General features: G+C 40.6%; 1 protein-coding gene across 4 annotated transcripts in view; it reads left to right on the top strand.

The window, feature by feature from the left end:
• LOC146350131 (cohesin subunit SA-2-like) overlaps nucleotides 1-18,960 on the top strand; it is an 87,019-nt gene that overhangs the window by 44,726 nt on the left and 23,333 nt on the right. For all 4 annotated transcript variants that reach the window (XR_014789191.1, XM_084844315.1, XM_084844313.1 and 1 more), the window contains exons 15-23: nucleotides 5,237-5,345; nucleotides 6,792-6,909; nucleotides 8,021-8,124; nucleotides 9,716-9,808; nucleotides 9,895-9,984; nucleotides 10,829-11,032; nucleotides 14,431-14,510; nucleotides 16,258-16,345; nucleotides 16,646-16,726. Coding sequence is in view for 3 of the 4 variants with exons in the window: in XM_084844315.1 (XP_084700441.1) it covers nucleotides 5,237-5,345; nucleotides 6,792-6,909; nucleotides 8,021-8,124; nucleotides 9,716-9,808; nucleotides 9,895-9,984; nucleotides 10,829-11,032; nucleotides 14,431-14,510; nucleotides 16,258-16,345; nucleotides 16,646-16,726 (967 nt within the window). In the remaining variant the exon portion in view is untranslated. The remainder of the gene's footprint in view (nucleotides 1-5,236; nucleotides 5,346-6,791; nucleotides 6,910-8,020; nucleotides 8,125-9,715; nucleotides 9,809-9,894; nucleotides 9,985-10,828; nucleotides 11,033-14,430; nucleotides 14,511-16,257; nucleotides 16,346-16,645; nucleotides 16,727-18,960) is intronic.

Genomic DNA, 18,960 nt, shown 5'->3' with positions numbered 1-18,960 from the left:
ATTCCAGATCAGAGTGTAACACAGAAATAAGAATTGGATGGAGGGGGATCGAGCCATAGGTCACCACCTACCACACAGTTTACCATAAAAGATATTATTGCAGGGCAAGAAGAATGGGAGATCATGACATAATCTACAATACTTGCCCCTAAGCAGCTTATATAAGTAAATTCACCTTGTGAGCTGTCCATTTCAGGTCCATTAATAATGACAAGATTCTGTCTAGCTGCCATGGCAATAAGATCCAAACTAGATCTATTAATCTTTACATCCTTAGATCTCCTAGGTCCCATATTTTGCCATAGATCCCCATAAAACCCTGCTGCCTCTGCACCAGCACCATTATGGGATCCAGTATGTGCATTAAAGTCACCGGCAACCATCAAAGAGGCAGCAGGGTACTGGGATTCAAGATCAGACAGAACATTTTCCAGTTTGTCCCAGGAACCTACATCAAAATATGGTGGCATATAAATATTAACAAAAACATATGTGACCGAGTTACCTTTATTCCAAAGAGACATAGCACAGGGATCTAATTGTTTAAGAGGCAAAATTGAGGCACAAAGGGAAGTAGAAACCAGAATTGCTAATCCCCCTCCTGATCTACCACCCTTAGGATGCTTAGATGTTGATAAAGAATAAGCTTCATAGCCAGGTAAGCTAATATCATTCCACAGCCAAGTGTCTTGGAAAAGCAAAATCTGAAAATTATTGATATAGTTTAAATATTAGTTATCTTCCAATTTATTCCTCCAGTCAGTCAAATTCCATGAAAGGCAGCAAAGTATACTCTTCACTTGTGCATTTAGCTGTCAGTGTTCTGTCAAAAGCTCTATCTCACCACCACTCCTTTATCCTAACATGGCACCATTTCGGAAGAGAGTGGGATTGGGTTTTGGATTATGGATTTCAGGAGAAATGCATATGTTTTTTCTTTTCCTTTCACAATTGCCCAGCTCGTGCGGTTCTAATTCTCTCATTGCCAACCAATTTGCAGAAATTTGAGATGCTTGGTTTTGAGCAGAGCAAGCAATTCTTTTGTTTGTTTCAGAAATAATATGAGCGGAGTCTCTTTCAAGATTATATGGAACTTTTCTTGATTTCCACTCCCGGTGGTGGTTGATCGTTGTGTGGATTTCTAAGGCAAATAAGTGTCTCTCATAAAGATATTGTGTCAATTATCTCTTCCTGAGATTGATTTGGAAGAGCAGAGAAGGAACCCAGGAGTTTTTTCTTCTTCTGGGACAAGACAGATTCTTGTCTTCTCAATATAAAGTGGCTCCTGCATTGGACTTAATAGTAATACATTGCTGTAATGGTCATTCATATGTGAATCCTCCAGATTAATAAGGTTTCCATTTTCACTATTTTCATTGTGTTGAAACCATGAACACAACCATGTTCTATCTCCTGCTTCTTAGTCCTTGGACCAGTCTGCATGTCATTAACATATTGCCAAGGATCTTGAATTCCATCTACATGGAGCCTTGATTCTGTATTCTCATGTGGAGTTGTCATAGCATCTGACTCTCTCTGAGGTACTGACTTCACAGCACAAGATTGTGCTCTCACTTTTCATAGTACTCTGGTTTGATGACTTTGGAGGCACCTTAGATAAACCTTCTAATAGTTTTTAAAGTGTATTATAATTCATGTTCTTATATTAATGGAACTTCTTCACATTTTTTATATTATTGCTCTTTTTCTGCAAAGCTACCTTTTGACATTTTCTTGCATTCTGTGATGGTATTGGTAGGGTTGATTGCAAAAAGACATCAGATGCATTTCCAATTTTGGGTTTAACAGGACCATCATCAGTTGCCTTCCAGATCCCTTTCTTTTTAACCAGTCTCTTACATGCCTTATTATTTAACACAAAAGGACTGTTTATTGATACCCTAGAAGTTCTTAACACCATTCTTGGATCCATGCCATCAGAATCCAGACCAACATGTTTATGAATTTTGACCAATATGGTTAGAAGGTTATTACATTCTGAAAGAAAAGATTTAATATGTTCCAAGTCCCTCATCATCATAAGGAACCAGCCTTCAGTTGGGACAGTTAGAGTGCTATCTCCATTTGAGGAGCTATCTCCATTTAAAGGACTGTCTCCTTTAGGTTCCTCATGCTGTTTCAAGAGCTTTTCCGTATTTGCATCCTATCACAGCACGGCAGCTCCAGCTCCATAACCTGTCTAAACATCAACTCCTTCAGCTGGGAGTCTTTTTCAGTAATCTGTATTAACCCTGAAGCTGCTGTTTTTTCAGCTATTGCCAGCTGTGTTGCAAGATTTACAAGACCTGAAACCTCATTAAATCTACAGTGTTTCCTTTAAGGTCCAAAGACCAGTCAAACATGGAATTTGGAGAACGTAGGGAGCATGTAGGTTCTTCAACTTCATAGAATCATAGAATAGTAGGGATGGAAGGGGCCTGCAAGACCATCGAGTCCAACCCCCTGCTCAATGGAGGAATCCAAGTCAGAGCATCCCTGACAGATGGCTGTCCAGCCTCATATAACTTCCTTTGTATTTGCTCCAGTTTTGATACTGGTTGGGAAGAACTTAGTACTTTTAGATTGTCTTCTCCGTTCATTTCCCTATGGCGGGAGAAATACCAAGGACACGATAGCCCTTTCTGGTGAGAACCATTTTCGTGGTTTACAATTTACAATCAGTTGCAATCCATTATGAACAATTGAGAAGTAGCAATCGAGAAGTTTCTCTCAGCCAGGCAGCATTTGTTTTTATAAGTTCATTAATTCAAACTTATTTGTGGACACTTGCCTGCAAAACCGACGTAGTAAGAATGCTAACAGCTGCAAGAAGTATTCAAAACATCAGCTTTCTGGTGCATTTAATATCCAAAATATCCAAAGTGGGAGTCGGCAATCTCTGCAATCCTCAGACAAATGCATAGAGGAAACATAGGCTTTCATTCATTCATATGAAGTCAGAAGTCCCTGATAGATAAAAATAATAAAACAAAGCCTCACCACCAGCTGAGACAGCCAGTAACTAAAACAGCAACTTGGCAAACCAATTAAAATACCAGGACCATAAATAAAAGACAAAATGTAGGTAAAAATATGTAAGTGAATCCACGGAGCTTGCCAAAACACAACTCTCCAAGCCCAACTCTAAGTTTCAGTTCTGCCTCGATATCCAAATTCTTCTGCTGCAGCAATTATGTTCTGGGGAGATTTGGTTACTTTTGAGTCTAACTCCATTCCTGCCTTTTGAGGGGCACCTGCATTCTCATGTACTAAGAGAGAGGGTATTTTTAGATAATTGTTGCTCACGTTTTCTTTTGATTCTTCGAAAATGTGGTGACAAGAGATGAGTGACCTTTCCTTCGGCTCTTCAAGAGTGATTCTGAAGGTATCTCTTCTTGGTGATCTGAGAATGAAGGTGTCCGTCCCCCCCATCAAAGCATACGCTATGCTCTCTGTGAACTTTAATTCCGTAGGAAAGCTGTTGCCAGGTTATTTACCTCCTTAACTTATCCTTTCTTCCAGCTCCACAAAACTCTCTCTCTCTACCCTCAAGTCTCTCCCCTTCTCACTTCAATCTGTGACCTTTTAACACCCCAAAATTCAAGTCTTACTCCACTACCGATGTCGCCTTAGAACCCACGCATTTGCAACATTTTCTTTTCAGGCAAGCATTTCCTGATTGTTGATTGAAATCAGCCATTGTTTTATTGATGTATTTGCTTTGTTAAAAAATAATTGTGTGTATGTTTTTAGTTTACACAGCTTTGAGATACCTTGATGAGGAACAGTATATAAATTTTATAAATAAATAAAACAAACAAACATCATCACCTTAAAATTTTCTGACTGGATCATAGCCGTAGCCCTGCTCAGGTGTTCAAAACTGTAATCTTGGAGGGGACACCGGCTCCATCCCGACCTTTTTGTATTGAATGGAAGGTCTGAAGGAAGATTGTAACTGCGTTTGGTTGAATACAGTTACTGTCCTCCATGGGATCGGGAATGAATCATAGAATAGTAGTAGGGTTGGAAGGGGCCTGCAAAGCCATCGTATTCATAATGCCCAAATAAAGGCTCTTATGTATCTTCCTTTATTTCCTTTCTGCTTCCCATGGTATTCTTAAGCTGCTGTTAATCTGATAAATAGCAGTTTTCATTTAAATGCTCTGAAAACAAACTACTTACCTTTTCCTACATAGATCTTTAATATATAGCAGGGGTAGGCAACCTTTTGGGCCTCTGAGCACATTTAGAAATTTGAGAAATTGTTGTGGGTACAACCGTAAAATGGCTGTCATAGGTGGGCATGGCTAATCAACAAAGGACAAGTAACCTGCCCAGAGGCATTCATGAGAAATTAAGATTGCAGTAGCTAGAGGCTCCCACTTTGCTTTGAAGCAATTGTAGTTGCCAGTAAGAAAATATATTAAAAAATTGGGAGGAATAAGATGTCTCCGTGGGTACCAAGGAAACTGTCTGGGAGCACATTGGTGCTCACGGGTACTATATTGCCTGCCCCTGAAATACAGGGATATTATTCTTTCAGGGTCTTGTCTTGGACCGCCTATTTCCTCTAATACCAAGGTGTTCACTCTTCCCTTTTCCAACTGACACACTACATTTGGTGGATATTGAGAGTGCTGAACCCTCATTGGACTGGTTTTACCCCCATTAGGTGTTTTAAAAAAGATTTTGTTTCTACTTCTGCAAGCTTTGAGATTCGTCTGTGCATCCTGATACCTACCTCTTGCTTCTAACTGGCCTTGTTTTGGCTATGACCTTTGTGGCACTCACCAGCTGCATTCACTATTGAAAGGAGAGATACTTATTTTATACTTACTTATACTTTCCAACTTTGCTTAAAGTAGATCCCTTTTAAAGGAGTAGTCAATTAAAGCGATACCCATCACTATGCACCCACTTGAATTCTTTTTGACCTTTAGCACTCCCCAAAGTGATTAGATTTCTGGTTATTGTAAACTATATGACTCCAGACAACATTAATATGTTGGAGTAGTGCATGTTTGTTGATTTTATAATAAATGCTTTAGGCTGCAATCCTGTACCCACTTACCTGGGAATAAGTCCCATGGCACTCTATAGGAATTACTTCTGAGAGGATATGTATAGGATTATGCCATTAGAATCTATACTGACTTAGAAAAGCATTGCAATTGTTTGTTGCAAATCAGAATTTAAGGGGCAGAATCTGACTGACTGCTTTTTTTGTTGACAGATTGATTGTCCAGGAAATTGAAATGAAAGCTTTTGGCAAAAGAAATGGGAAACGGGAACCTGTTGTTAGCCAGTTGAAAACACTAATCATTTTCTTCTTGGAAAGTGAGGTAAAGAAAATGCAAATTATGTTGGATAAACAGATTGGTGAGGATGAGTTTATAACTTCCCTCCTGCAGTTTCAAAGATTTATAGATCACTTTTAGGACTGAAGAATTAGCTGAAATACAAAGTATGCTGGAAGGTAATGGTTCAAAATGTGATGGGTACTTCCAAGTAATTCTAGATATTTTGGAGGATCTGGACAGTAAGGCATGTATGAATATATTTTTTGAGGAGGGTGTCTGAAGGGGCAGTAGGGAAGAATTTGGCGATGTTCATAAAAAAATGGTTGGGTGCTTTATTGAAATTACTAGAATTGTTGAATTCTGGGTTGTCATTATGTGTTAATGTAGCCGCATTAATAACCATGGTTTGTTAACTATGAACAACCCAGAAAGAGAACCCATGATTTGTTGTTGGGTTGTGAACTCTGGGTTGTTTAAACCATAGGTTGTGAATCCAGAACTGTGGGTTGTTTCGCCAGACTACAGAAGTGGTGGGCAAGAGTGGTCTGAAAAAACAGCTGCTCTACATGCCAGTAGTACAGCATTGCAAAGGCATTTGGGATACAATGAGGGAGTGGGTGAAGGAGGAGGGAAACAAACAATCCAGAAACTGAGAAAACATACCATGGTTTGGTTGATTGCCTCCCAGGGTAGGGCAACAAACCTTGGGTTTAATAAACCATGAGTTAGAGTTATGTGTGAACCATACCTGTGTGTGTCTTTAAACTGAAGTGTATAAGGAAACTCATGTTTTCCCATTGGATTTTAAATTAAGGAATATGATAATGGATTGCAAAGTCTTATTCAGAGAGCTGTTCGGCAGAAATATGATTTAATCAGTATACACTCAAAATCCTGTCTAATTTCTCTCAATCTGAGAACACATAGAGTTTGTAATATTTTGACCTATTTTGCAGCATGATAAAAGTAAGTTGTGTATATAGAGATTTGACTTTAAACTTACTCTTTTTCACAAGAACAAATTATTATTTATGGGCCTGCTAAGAGAAGATTGAGTTAAGGAGTGATACTGGACTTGCTACACACATGGGCTTGACTGGAAATTATGAATGGTTAATTTGACCAAAGAATCACTTCCCAGACTCTGTATGATAATTCATGTCCTGTGCATTGGCAAAAACTTAATGTGATGGGCTGCAATCAAAAGAAGCAACATTCACATGTGAGGCAGAACTGTGCCCAGAGGTAGAATTTTGGTTGATGCTGGTGCCATGCCTGTTTCCACTGCTGAAGAGATAAGCTACTGCTCAATTTAAAAAACAGCTTGCATCTTCGGTAGTGGGGAGCTGCTGCAGTAGCAGCATAAACCAAAGCTCCTGCAAGTTGTGTGCATATTTCTGCTCCACCACTTATTGCCTCCTTGGATCATAGTGGGAGCTCATGCTAAATAGATGATTTCTGAAGGTCTGTTTTTTGTTTTTGTTTTAGCTACATAGCCACGTCACATACCTTGTAGACAGCCTATGGGATTGGGCCATGAGTTTATTGAAAGACTGGGAGTGCATGACAGCTCTCTTATTGGAAAACGCTGATGATCATGAAGGAGGTAGGTGAGCTGAGAAGCTTAGCACTGTCACCTAGGGTTGCTAACTTCTGGTTTAGCCAACCCAACCCCAAACAACATGTTACAGAGCCAGGTTGGATGAGAGAGGCAAGTGGGTCTTGGGAACAGGGATTCCTTGTCATCATCAAACACTAGTTTAAAATGGTGTGTGTTGTGTAGGCTCTGAAGTGGAGAGTCAGTCCCTCCACTTAGAGCTCTGTTGCCTGCTCAGTAAAATTAGTCCTGGCCTTCCGAGAGCTCTATTGCTACTTTAGAGCAAAGAATGCAGCAACTGGTACTTTGCGTGTTTGTACAGGAGCATGTTTGCTGAGCGATAGCCCTATCTGTCTTAGCTAATAAGCACTGATGTTTTTTATCAACCGTTAATGTGTCTGTTCCTTTCTTGAATGTATTTAAAGCTTTGTACTTCTTTATGTCCTGTGGTAGTAAGTTTCACAAATTAAGCAGTGGTCCCCACTTTCTTGGCTTTTAGAAAGGGTGTGAAGACACATCTCTTTAATTTAGCCCTTTGAATTATGTAGCTGTTTTAGTGTTTTATGGGTTTAATATTCTTTTTATTGAATTTGGGTGTTTTTGTTTTATTAATTAATTAATTACATTTATATCCTGCCTTTTTCCCTCACTTAAGGAACCCAAGGTGGTGTACATAATACTCCTCCTCTCCATTTTAGCCTCATAACAACAACCCTGTGAGGTAGGTCGGGCTGAGAGTCTGTGACTGGCCCAAAGTCACCCAGTGAGCTTCCATGCCGAGTGGGGACTAGAACCTGGATCTTCTGACTCCCAGTCCAACACTCTAGCCACTACACCACACTGGCTCTCAGTTTTAAATTGTTGTTCACCGCCTTGATGGCTTTTTAGCAAATAAGGTGGAATATAAATGTTAATTATAAATAAATAAGAATAAATAACTGAATACCCTTTGTAAAGAAAATACTTTCCAATATAAATATAGCAAATGTCTGGTATTCCTTTTTAGCTACCTACAAAAATTGCTAAGAGAAATGAATGAAGTTTCCATGTTAATCATCCTGGGCTCTCCACTTCTTTTCATGTGAGACTGAATGGAGTCTGTGTGTCATTTTGCTTACAGCACTGAGTGATGCCCAAGAGAGTGCCCTCGTTGAAATAATCTTAGCAACTGTTCGAGAAGCTGCTGAAGGTCATCCTCCTGTGGGCAGAGGAGGGACCAGGAAAGTCAGTGGAGTTTTCTTATACTGTATTGGTAGTCTGGGCTTCCAGTGCATGCTGCCCCCAAATCACCCCAGTAACAACTTCCTGTGCAGTGACAAAGCAGAATCATGGTTGCAAGACAAACATGGTGCCTACCCTATAACCAATGCAATGAAGGGGAAGTGTGTACAGGATCCTCGTAGAACCTTATTTTCCAGTCTGGGTGGTTGTAAGAGCAGCCCAGTTTCCATTTGTCCTGCATTATTAGAGGAAGGCTGCAGTCCTAAGCATACTGACTTGGAAGGCTGTCTCGTCCAATAAGGGAGTTCATGCATCTCTCCTGTAGGAAGATGAGTGGTTGTACATGCATCTGGATCTCATGCATCTCTCCTGTAGGAAGATACGAAAGTGCAGTTTTCAGATGAGTTCATGGTCAAAAGTCACTTGGGCACCTGCTTTTGTGCACATATTGTAATGCATGAAATTGCTCCCAGTTTCTCCTAAAGTCTTTCAAGCACATATAATTAAGATCAGGCTAGAAAACAAACGTTTAACTGTTTGTTAAGGCATCTTTTGTAGTGTGGCCTACTGATGAAAGATGTAGTAACCAGTCACCCAATTAACTAATTACATTTCCATACAATTACATATTGCATCCGCCTATTAAAGGTGCTTTTTGAGAATCGAGGATAAAGATGGCATTCCCACTTACTTAGGAGAGCTTCAGATTTTAAAAAAAGAAGGCACCACTCTTCATTGTTTAGAGAAGAGGTGGGCAACTTTTGGCCTTCCACATGTTTTGGCCTACAACTTCCATCAGCCCTAGCCAGCATAGCTAGTGGTGAGGAATCATGGGACTTGTAGGTCAAAACATCTGGAGGGCCACAAGTTACCCATTCCTTGTTTAGAGAAAGAAAACTACCTCTATTTTTGCCATCATGTTTGTGAAGCAACACTGGTTGCATGATTTGGGGGATCAGGAGCAAAACCTTTGCTTGTGTGCTTTCTTTCTCGTCCCTTGGGCATTCATCTTAATGGAATGTTTTCTGGTTTGATCAAACCAGTTTGTCATTATGCCTGGATTGGCCAACTTATTTGAGTGAAACTTCTAAAACAGTTTATGATTGTCAGCCACTATGACCTCCTTAGGTTTGTGAGTTAACTATTGGCTCACAATATCACAGAATCCGGTTCTGTTCGGCTAGGCAGCTGGTGTTATTCAGCCATTATTTTAAAATGCACCAGCTTGTTGATACTGAAAGGGCCAAGAGATCTGCATAGATTGTTCACAGAATCAAGAAGCACTGAACTCTTTCACAAGGAAAGATATGGCTGGAATGCCTAGAGGTTTTTTAAAAACTACAATCTGTATTGCTTTGCTCAAACAAGGATACTTCTTGGAACAAAAAGAATCTGGGTTGCAAAGCTACTAACTTTCCTTTCCAATTAACAACCATGCTTTAAAAAAACCTATAATAAAATATTTTAATCAATTAATGACAGCATTTGGAGCTTTTTAGTATTTTGCTGTATCTAGTTTTAACCCTACAGCTAGTTTAAATATTGATCAACAGCATGCTTATGCTATAATTGCAACAAAATGCTTTGTCTACAGATCCTGTCTGCCAAGGAGAAGAAGATACAAGTGGAAGATTGTTGTAAAATTACTGAACACTTCATTGTGGTGCTTCCTCAGCTTTTGGCAAAGGTAATTAGTAGCTGCTCTTGTGAATGCATATTAAATAATTCATTTGAATTTCAACAGCACGCTTAGAACCTGTTTTTCTTTTACAGTATTCAGTAGATGCAGAAAAAGTGACAAACCTCTTGCAAATCCCACAGTATTTTGATTTAGAGATGTACAGTACTGGACCCCTGGACAAGGTGAATTAGTGTTGTGTGTGTGTGTATGAGTGAGAGAGAGAGAGAGCTTTTTGGGGAGGGGGGAGGGAGAGAGAAATGTAATACTATATCCTGTGGTGTAAAACTGCCCTTTAGTCTATCACCCAGTCATTCATTTTAACTGCTGAAATTTCTAGCTCATCTGACCTCTTCATGTGTGCCATTGCAGGATTAGGTTGGTCTTGGGTGTGCTCATTCAGCCATGTGTGCTGGAGCCAGTGGTTGCAGGTGGCAGCGACTTTCCCTCCACCACAGTGGCTTGTATCCAATATGGCACTAACTTAAGTATCTTTCATTTCAATGGATCTACTCTAAGTAGAACTAACATTGGATACAATCCAATATTCCAAAGGTTGAGTTGACTTCCAGGACATTGTGGTGAAAAAACTTGGCCATCGCCACAAAAACATGTTCAGCTTGTGGTGATCTTGAAGGCAGATGCTTAGCCTATGCAAATGTGGGAGATCCTGGGATGTACAAGGATATCACCTTCCCCTCTGATCAAATTGTACCACCTTTTCTCTGAGACTCTTTCTTGCACAGCTTACTCCATGCTAGAGCTCTGAACTGGTGGCATGGGAAGGTCTTCTGTGCATATGCTGCAAGGGTTGGGTAAAATAATGTTTCCGCCTTCTCTGTGAATTGGGTCACTGATTTTCTCACTTTGCGGACAGGCAATGGACTATGCTCAGGGCTATACAATGAGTCCATGTGTAAGCAAGGATTTGAGACTAAGTCTCCTGGCCAAGTCGAAATCAAACATTATGCTGTGGACCACACTAGTTCATAGCTTACAACATCCATGCTACCTTTGCCTTCCTTGCAGCACTTGGACGCATTGCTGAGAGAGGTGAAAGCCATTTCAACCAAACACTCTGACACAGATGTCTTGGAGGCTTGCTCCAGGATGTTCTACGTTCTTTGCAGTGAAGAACCCACAGTCCATAACAAAGTGGGTTTTGCAAAAGCTGAACTGGTGGATGAACTGGTGGACAAACTAAACCAGCTCTTGGGTACCTTTTGGTATGAGGTAGGTGTGAGATCTGGACATAATGAGAAACACAACTTAGGTTTCTGAAGCAAAATGTAAATAAAAGCGGGATTTTGGTCTAATTTTAAATGCACTTTTTGGTATGTGGGGGGAGGGAACGCAAACAAATGGCCTCTTCACACGTGATGCATTTCCAATCCGGAAATCAATTCCATTAAGATATATAAACAGGGGCTTGTGCTCATCTGGTATTTACACAATCACGACTGAGCAGGTTTGCCAGATCACAACCTGGAGATCCTGTCTCTCCCTTCAGTAGTTCTGAGTTGGTGCATCCTCCCCTCCAGCTGTGGAGAAAACCTGGAGTCTGAGCCATAGGAGGTGGCAGGAGGATGGACAGACAGGTACATGGAGGAACGGGTTGGATCCTTCCCTGCTGCTTCAGAAGTTTTAAAGTTATAGGCAGCATCTCTGAGTTGCACTTTGGCAACCTTACCTTTGGGGAAAGTAGGGGCACGTGCGTCATTGCACACGATGTATATACTTGTAGAGTATACCCAGTCTCCTGCACCCAGTCTCCTGCACAGAAGTGATATCCATGCTGGAAATTTATCATGAAGAAAGTGGTCCAAAGTTTAGTGTTGTTCTGTTTATATTTACATGGGTTTTTTTAAGTTAAAATCCTGCTGCAACAGTAATGCCCATGAATATTTCAGAGCATTTTCTGTTTTCTGAAAGAAAACTCTTATCAGAGAAGAGTAGAATGTTAATGTTCTTCTCTTGACAGGGTGCAGTATGATGTCTGGAGATTGAATGCTGTTGCCCATATTTCAAGAACTGTAGACATTTTAAAGTCTGAATTCTACTGTTGACTATTTTAAAGTCTGAATTCTGAATGGATGCCTACCTGCTATTTCACAGCATTTGTCTGAGATCCAGTCAGAAACTTGATTTAAATACTGAGTAATTTGGAGATAAAACTTGAGCGTTTCCATATTGGGGCCAATAAGACCTTTCTTCCTCTAAAGTTTTGACTATGCGTGGAGACTTTGTTAAAACATCTTGCAAAGCTTTTAAACCTTGAAAGTGGCTTCTGCATTTCCATTTGTGTGTGTGTGTGTGTGTGTGTGTGTGAGAGAGAGAGAGGAGGGAGGGGAGGGGAGGGCTGCAGAAATACTTGAAAAGGTTTTCATTGGTTCTAAGAATATGAGAGCAGCTGTTGGAAATATAAATAGCCTGCAGACTCAGTTCAGCAACAGTTGATCAACTGTGCCATTGCTAACAGATGTCTTTCCCCCATAAAAAAGTTCATGCTGGTTTTTTGTTTTTGTTTTAATTGAGTTCTGAAGTACAGTAAATGTGTCAAGCAAAATTATGCCACGCTTATATTTATTTTGGTAGTGGATGATAAGAAACTGGGTATTCTTAAGCCATGCTGGCTTAAGCAGTGAGGTCAGCCAAATTCTGCCATTAGCAACCTTGTTTTCTGCAACCTGACTATATATTATGCAAACTGGGAGAATTTAGCAAATCTGCTTAATATGCATTATTAGGGTTTTTAGAATTTGCTATGCCTTGCCAGGGGTTTTGTCTTTGTAAGGTCTTGGGTACTGACAGAAATCAGAAACAAGGGGAGGAGCACAAGCATGGGGCAGGGAAAAAGTAGTGTGGGTGCTGTAACATATATTTCTGGCTAGATTCATAATGTAGAAAGCACAGCCCCCCTCCCCCTTTGGCTAACTTTGGTAGCCAGCCAAAATGAATGATCTCCACTGACCTGCCCTTCCCTCAAAGGAGAGAGGGAAGGGGTTTTCTTTTGTATGTTATGTTAATTTATTTTATTTTATTTATTTAGGAATCAGACCCTCTGCCTACCAGGCACGTGGGGCAATATACAATAAAACTACATTAACTAAGTTAAAACTTCACTGTCACAAAAAGCAATACACATAGGAGTAAAAATGTTCTGTACAATACAGTGAGAGAGTGACAGTAAAAAGCACCATTAAGCACCATTCAGAGACTGACAGAACCGGACAGCCTTCACTACCCACCCAAAGTATAATAGGGAGGGATCCAATCTAACCCCCCTTTCCAGGGAGGAAATTCCATAATCAGGGAGTGGTTAAAGAAAAGCCCTGCCTTTAGTATCCACCCTGTCTTGTGCACTCTAGGTGGTGGGACATCTAACAGGACCTCCAATGAAGATAGTAAATTATAGGCAAGTCAGTACGGGAGGAAACGGTCCTTCAGACATGCTGAGCTTTGAGGCCCAGTGTAAGGCCACCCCTCCCCACCAGCAGGTTCAACTTGGAGAGGGCTAATGGGGACTTGTCTCTATCACTCTGAGCCTTGGAGAAACTCAGAGAGGAGTGAATCATGAAGAAACATCACCTTTCTCTGGGCTTGGGAGAAGGGTGGCGGCTCCTGTTAGAATAAAGGAAAATATGCTCACCAGTGGCATCAGTGATAGATTTGGAATTTCCATCTCAGAGTTGCAGCCCCATCATTTCATATTGTTCATGACTATACAACAATGTTTCTCAAATGTTTTGAACTCTTTGGGACACCTCTCCCCTTTTAATTTTACTTTCCCCCTTTTCCCCCATCTCAGCACCAAATCACATGTTTTACAAGTGAATATGCAGATAGCCTTACACACAGTTGTGTGCATACAGTTTGCTGTTGTGTGTGTGAAGATGTGTGGACTGTGGAACTGATCTCAATACTGATATTAGAAGTGCAATAGAGCAGTGCGTTTTCAACCCCTTCTAAAACCATGCACAGGGAAATACCATCAGAAAGCAGCATCTCTTTTTGAGCCCCCATGTTCCCAGTTCATTGGGATGATGGAGCCATGAGTCTGCAGTCATACACTCACCCAAATCCAGTGAGGACGAGTGAAGGTGTTCTTCCAAGGGCATTTGCTTGACCCGCATTGGAGAGGAAAGCACCACCTGCTTCAGGGTCCTCTTTCTCCCTGGGGCTTTGTGGCCCTTCCCAAGCCTCTCTGGGAGGTGGCAAACCATCTGCTGCCTGTGTGTCAAAGCAATGTGGAGGCAGCACAGCATAGGGGATCCAGTAGTAAACTCCCACTGTCCTTGCAGGTGGGCTGCTTGTCCCTTGGTAGGTGGTGTGGGAGCTGAGCCTGCCTCCTATGTCAAAGCAACAGTAACCATTGGCATTGTAACCCTGGCACAGAGGATGGGGATGGGGAAACCTTAACTTGTGCAGGAGTATGCACAGTGGGTGTTTCATGGTGCATGTGGAGAAGAGTAAAGGCTACTGCAGGTTCCTTTCGCCCTGTCCTAAGATTGTTCCTTTAAAATGGTTCATGTGGTTAAAGAGACACTTAATGCAAGCCTGCAGTTAGAAGAGGCAATTAGCTGCTCAACTTTGGCTCAGTCTCTTCTTTCTCTCTTCCGCATATGATTTAGGGAGAAGGTCTTTGTGCAGAAGAAGAAGAAGGGATTCACCATATATGCTCTACTTTGAGAAGAATAACTGCTTTTCATAAGTGAGATGTTTGTTTATGCTTTTGTGATGCTGTCTGGACAGTACAGTTAGAATAATGTTCCTTTATTTACAAAGCTAAAACAGGAAACAAAAAAGAATTTATTAAAATGTGGGGCAAAATAGAAAATGTGGGTATTGGGATTAGAAAAAGGCATTGCAATATAAGGCAAGATGCTAAGTGACCCAAAGTTTCCAAAATCATGAGAGATTGTTCTGGGGCCCATTTATGGTGTATATGCATTGATTCTTTCTTCTGAGAGGTTGAGGGCACAATCCTATGCATGTTTTTCTGTCTTTTTTCTTTTTTCTGTCTAAACATGCATAGGATTCCATAGGATTGTGTAGATTTTGACAGAGCTTTTACATCTCAGGGCAACCCTCTGTAATGTGTGAGATTCCCTGTAGAGGAATGAGTATGAATGGGTATTGAATAATGGCTGTGGTTTTTATATTCAAGAACAGGGTTCCCTTTTGGTCACTTGTTGTGAAAGAGGCACTTTTACTCAAATTGAAGTTCCTCCCCATGGCTGAAATTGTTCTCGCATCACCCAAACACTAGACTTCCCCAAAATGATTTTATGCTGTGCCATACTGTAATTATATCTCAAGACAGATGGCACAGTTGTAATCTCCATCTTGTCCTGATCCCAAGAAGCACATAGATCATGCAGAAAGTCTGTTTTGAGTTTGGCTTTTTGGAGAGTCCCTTTTTGCACAGTATCATAATGTTATTGCACTGATGCAATGAATATGGACTTTGAGCACGCTCCGGGAGAGAGCGCAGGACAGGAAGGCCTGACGTGCTATGGTCCATGGGGTCACGAAGAGTCGGACACGACTGAACAACTGAACAACAACAATAATGTTATTGGGATGTTTTTCAAGGAACTAGACTGTAAAGCATATTTAGTGCTGTAGGCTGGCCTAGCCAAGCACTTCCATTTACTCATGCAAATTGTTCCATTTATTTCTTTTGTATGCTTGAAGTACTCCATAGGATTGGGCTAGAATGCTAAGTACTTGGCAGGGATGGGACTCCTAGCAGTTACATGCTGCTTAGAGGTCAAGTGATCAATGCAACACAATTGTTGCATCGCTTCTAGCACTTTCCTATCAAGCTGTTCAAATTGGGACTCCCCTTTTGAACTGCTAGCAATTGTGTGAGCAGCCAGACTTGAAGACAACTACATCTCAGCAGTCTTGCACTGATTTTTGGTATTAAAAACATTTTAGCAGAAAACAGACTGATGATGACAATGATTACACTTTCTTAGACACCATTCTAAAAAAACTCCTCAAGGTGACTTACAATAGAATTAAAATATACACAATTTGAAATAGTTACATCAATTATCCATTAAAATACAGCTGCCACATAAAATGACTAAAACATCTGTGACAATCATAAATAATTTGACTGCTGCGTTAAACAGCCCATTACATGTCATCGAATGCATACTTCTGTATTATTTTTTTGATATGGAGAGAAGCCATTGGCATTCACTTCAGTAGAGGCTGGCTAAAATAGGGTTTCCATTTGCTTTGCTGGGAGAAGAAATTAAATATACATATATAATCCAATTACATTCCATGTTCCATTGCGAAGAATGCAAGCATTCTGGAAAAAACTTAGGGGCAAACTTAAATTATATAGAAGGGGGCATGGCTGTATTGGTTATTTTCTTGGAAACTGTTTTGTCATGACTACAATACCAAGATTGATGCTTCCTTTCCTTTTGGATTTGTAGTGCCCATGATCTCACCAAGTGGAATCTTTATGACAAGATGTCTGAACTGCTTGTTTTTGAGATGGAACACAGCCCTTTACCTGTTCAGGTAATTGTAGCAATATTTCAGACCAGAAAATATTCCAGCTCTCCAAAACAGCACACCAGTCTAAATTTGGGCCTAGTTTCAGGATCCTGATGCCATTTTAATCTTGTTAGGCTGAATTTCACCTGATGCTTGAATCTTAGACTATAACAGATGCTTAATTAAATGACAGAGGCCACATTTGAGGTTTGCTTTTTTTTCAAATTGGGGGGAAATATACTGCAGAGAGATGACTGTCCATACTAAGCTTCTGGATTCAGGATTTGATATAATAAAATTATGACTCTTGCTTTTATTTTGCAGATCCTTTTGCCTGCTTTACAGTGTGCATATTTTGCACTGGTTTGGCAGCTCACTTCTGTGGCAGAACACACTTCTTCCAAGGTTAGGCCCAAGACAGGGATTGCAAACTGCTTTTTGAGGTTTATTTGCATCCTTCTGCGGGTTGTTGGCCAATTTGCAGAATTTTGGTGACTCACATTCTGTTTCTGAAGTAATGTGTGATGCAGAGACAACACCATCCTCAAGCTTGCACTCCAGAGATTATTTGGAGATATTTCTGTGAAATCCATTACTTCCTGTGTTACAGCAGAAACATGTTTGCTTTCACAAACCTTGCATCTGATATAATCCCATTATTGTCCTTAATTTGGGGAGATTGTCAATTGCCTTTGAAATGTTTAAACATTTTACGAAATTAGTGCATACCCCCCACAAGAATGATAAGGAAACATGCTTTTCTTTGATCCTACCTACACTGTGTACATGTACTGTAGGGAGCCAAAATTGGGTTGTCTTCCAAATACAAGCAGTGTGCACATGGTAACACCTTCCCCTCCTCCATGTGTTTCTACATTAGGCAGGGTGAGGCAGTGTCCCTCAGGTGGCAGATTTTGAGGTACCATTAATGGGTTCCCTAGTTTATTAGTAAATGACATTTATTAGTAAATGTCATTGCCATGGGGGCATTATTTTGAATAGTCTGCCTTGGGCAACAAAATGTCGTGGAATAGCAGCTCATCTTATACACACGTGTGGTTTCTGTCTCAGTTTCATGTACATTCTTTTATGGGGATTCCTATGACAACCAAAAAAGAAAATGATGGTGAGGGTTTTTTTTCTTTATGCAGATCAGCGGTTCCTATCATGGGGCACCTTGATCCTCTGAGGCAGGGATATAAATGGCAGTGGGGAAGTGGGAGGAGCAGACAGAAGTTGATCCTTGTTTCACAGTACGACTGAGCTGTCTGAAAGTATATATGTGTGACAGGCTGTTGCAAAACAGATGAGAGGAATAGGATCTGAATATTCTGTCCCCATTCTGGACAATATGTTACTGGCAAGATGGAGAGTGAAAACCTTCTGAATACAAGGGTGGAAAGAGGTAGATCCTGCTGTCCCATGGATTTTATAGAGATTTGTCATAGACCCTGTCACTCCTTACTTTAGTCTTTTGCTTTTTTCTTCTTGTGCTTCTCTTCAAACTGAATAATATGTTAAGATGAAATCTTGTTTACTACAAAGCCCTTAACTTGCATAGAAATGTTAATATGGGATTCAGTCACAATGTGCTTTAATGAGATGCAAATAGCATATAAGCAAATGAAGTTACCTGTTTGTCAGGGAAGTGGAATGCCCTTCACATGTGAATTTTTTAGGAAACTGTACCACAGTACTTATATGAGAGAATCTGTGAGATAAAAGGCTAAACTAGAAACGAAGAGTTAATGGCTGCTCTGTGTCACTCTGGCCCACCCAGAAACAAATTAGGTCTTATTTTTAGAGTCTGTAATTTAACTGCAATTTGGTAACATGTCGTGCAATCCTAAGCATGGTAGCCAGTGAAAGTCATGTTGCTATGCACACAACTAGTATCAGTTCTGCCACTGTGTAAGTGAGGAGTTCATGCAAGTCTTTCCAGATTTAATCAGTGCCTTGATAAGAACATAAGAAGAGCCATGCTGGATCAGACCAAGGGTCCATCAAGTCCAACATTCTGTTCACACAGTGGACAACCAGCTGTTGACAGGAAACCCACAAGAAGGACACAAGTGCAGCAGCACCCTCCCGCCCATGTTCTCCAGCAACTGGTGTACATAGGCATATTGCCTCTGATACCGGAGGTAGCATATAACCATCAGGACTAGTAGCCATTGATAGCCCTCTCCACTAGGAATTTGTCTAACCCACTTTTAAAGCCATCCAAATTGTTGGCCATCACTGAGTCTTGTGGTAGTGAATTCCATTGTTTAACTATGTGTGAAGAAGTATTTATTTTTATCTGTCCTGAATCTTACCCCCCTCACCATCAGCTTCAAGGCATGATCCTGGGTTCTAGTATTATGGGAGAGAGAGAAAAATGTCTCCCTATCCATGTTTGCTACACAGTGCATCATTTTGTACACCTCTATTATGTCTTCCCTTACTCATCCTTTTTCCAAGCTAAACCTTGGAAAGGTGGTAACCTTCCCTCATAGGGGAGGTGTTTCCAGCCCCTTGATAATTTTTGTTGCCCTTTTCTGCACTTTTTAGTTGTCCTTGATACTAAACATGCTTGCGTGGAGATAAGTCCCATTGTTTTAAGGGAAACATAAGATTATTTCTTACATTGCCTACTA

This window comes from Heloderma suspectum, chromosome 3, assembly GCF_057233095.1.
Source record: "Heloderma suspectum isolate Gila_16-S chromosome 3, 16-S_ref, whole genome shotgun sequence".
In the NCBI taxonomy this organism is placed as follows: Eukaryota; Metazoa; Chordata; class Lepidosauria; order Squamata; family Helodermatidae; genus Heloderma; species Heloderma suspectum.
Note: the sequence above shows the minus strand (reverse complement) of the source record. Positions and strands in the feature narration are given on the sequence as shown.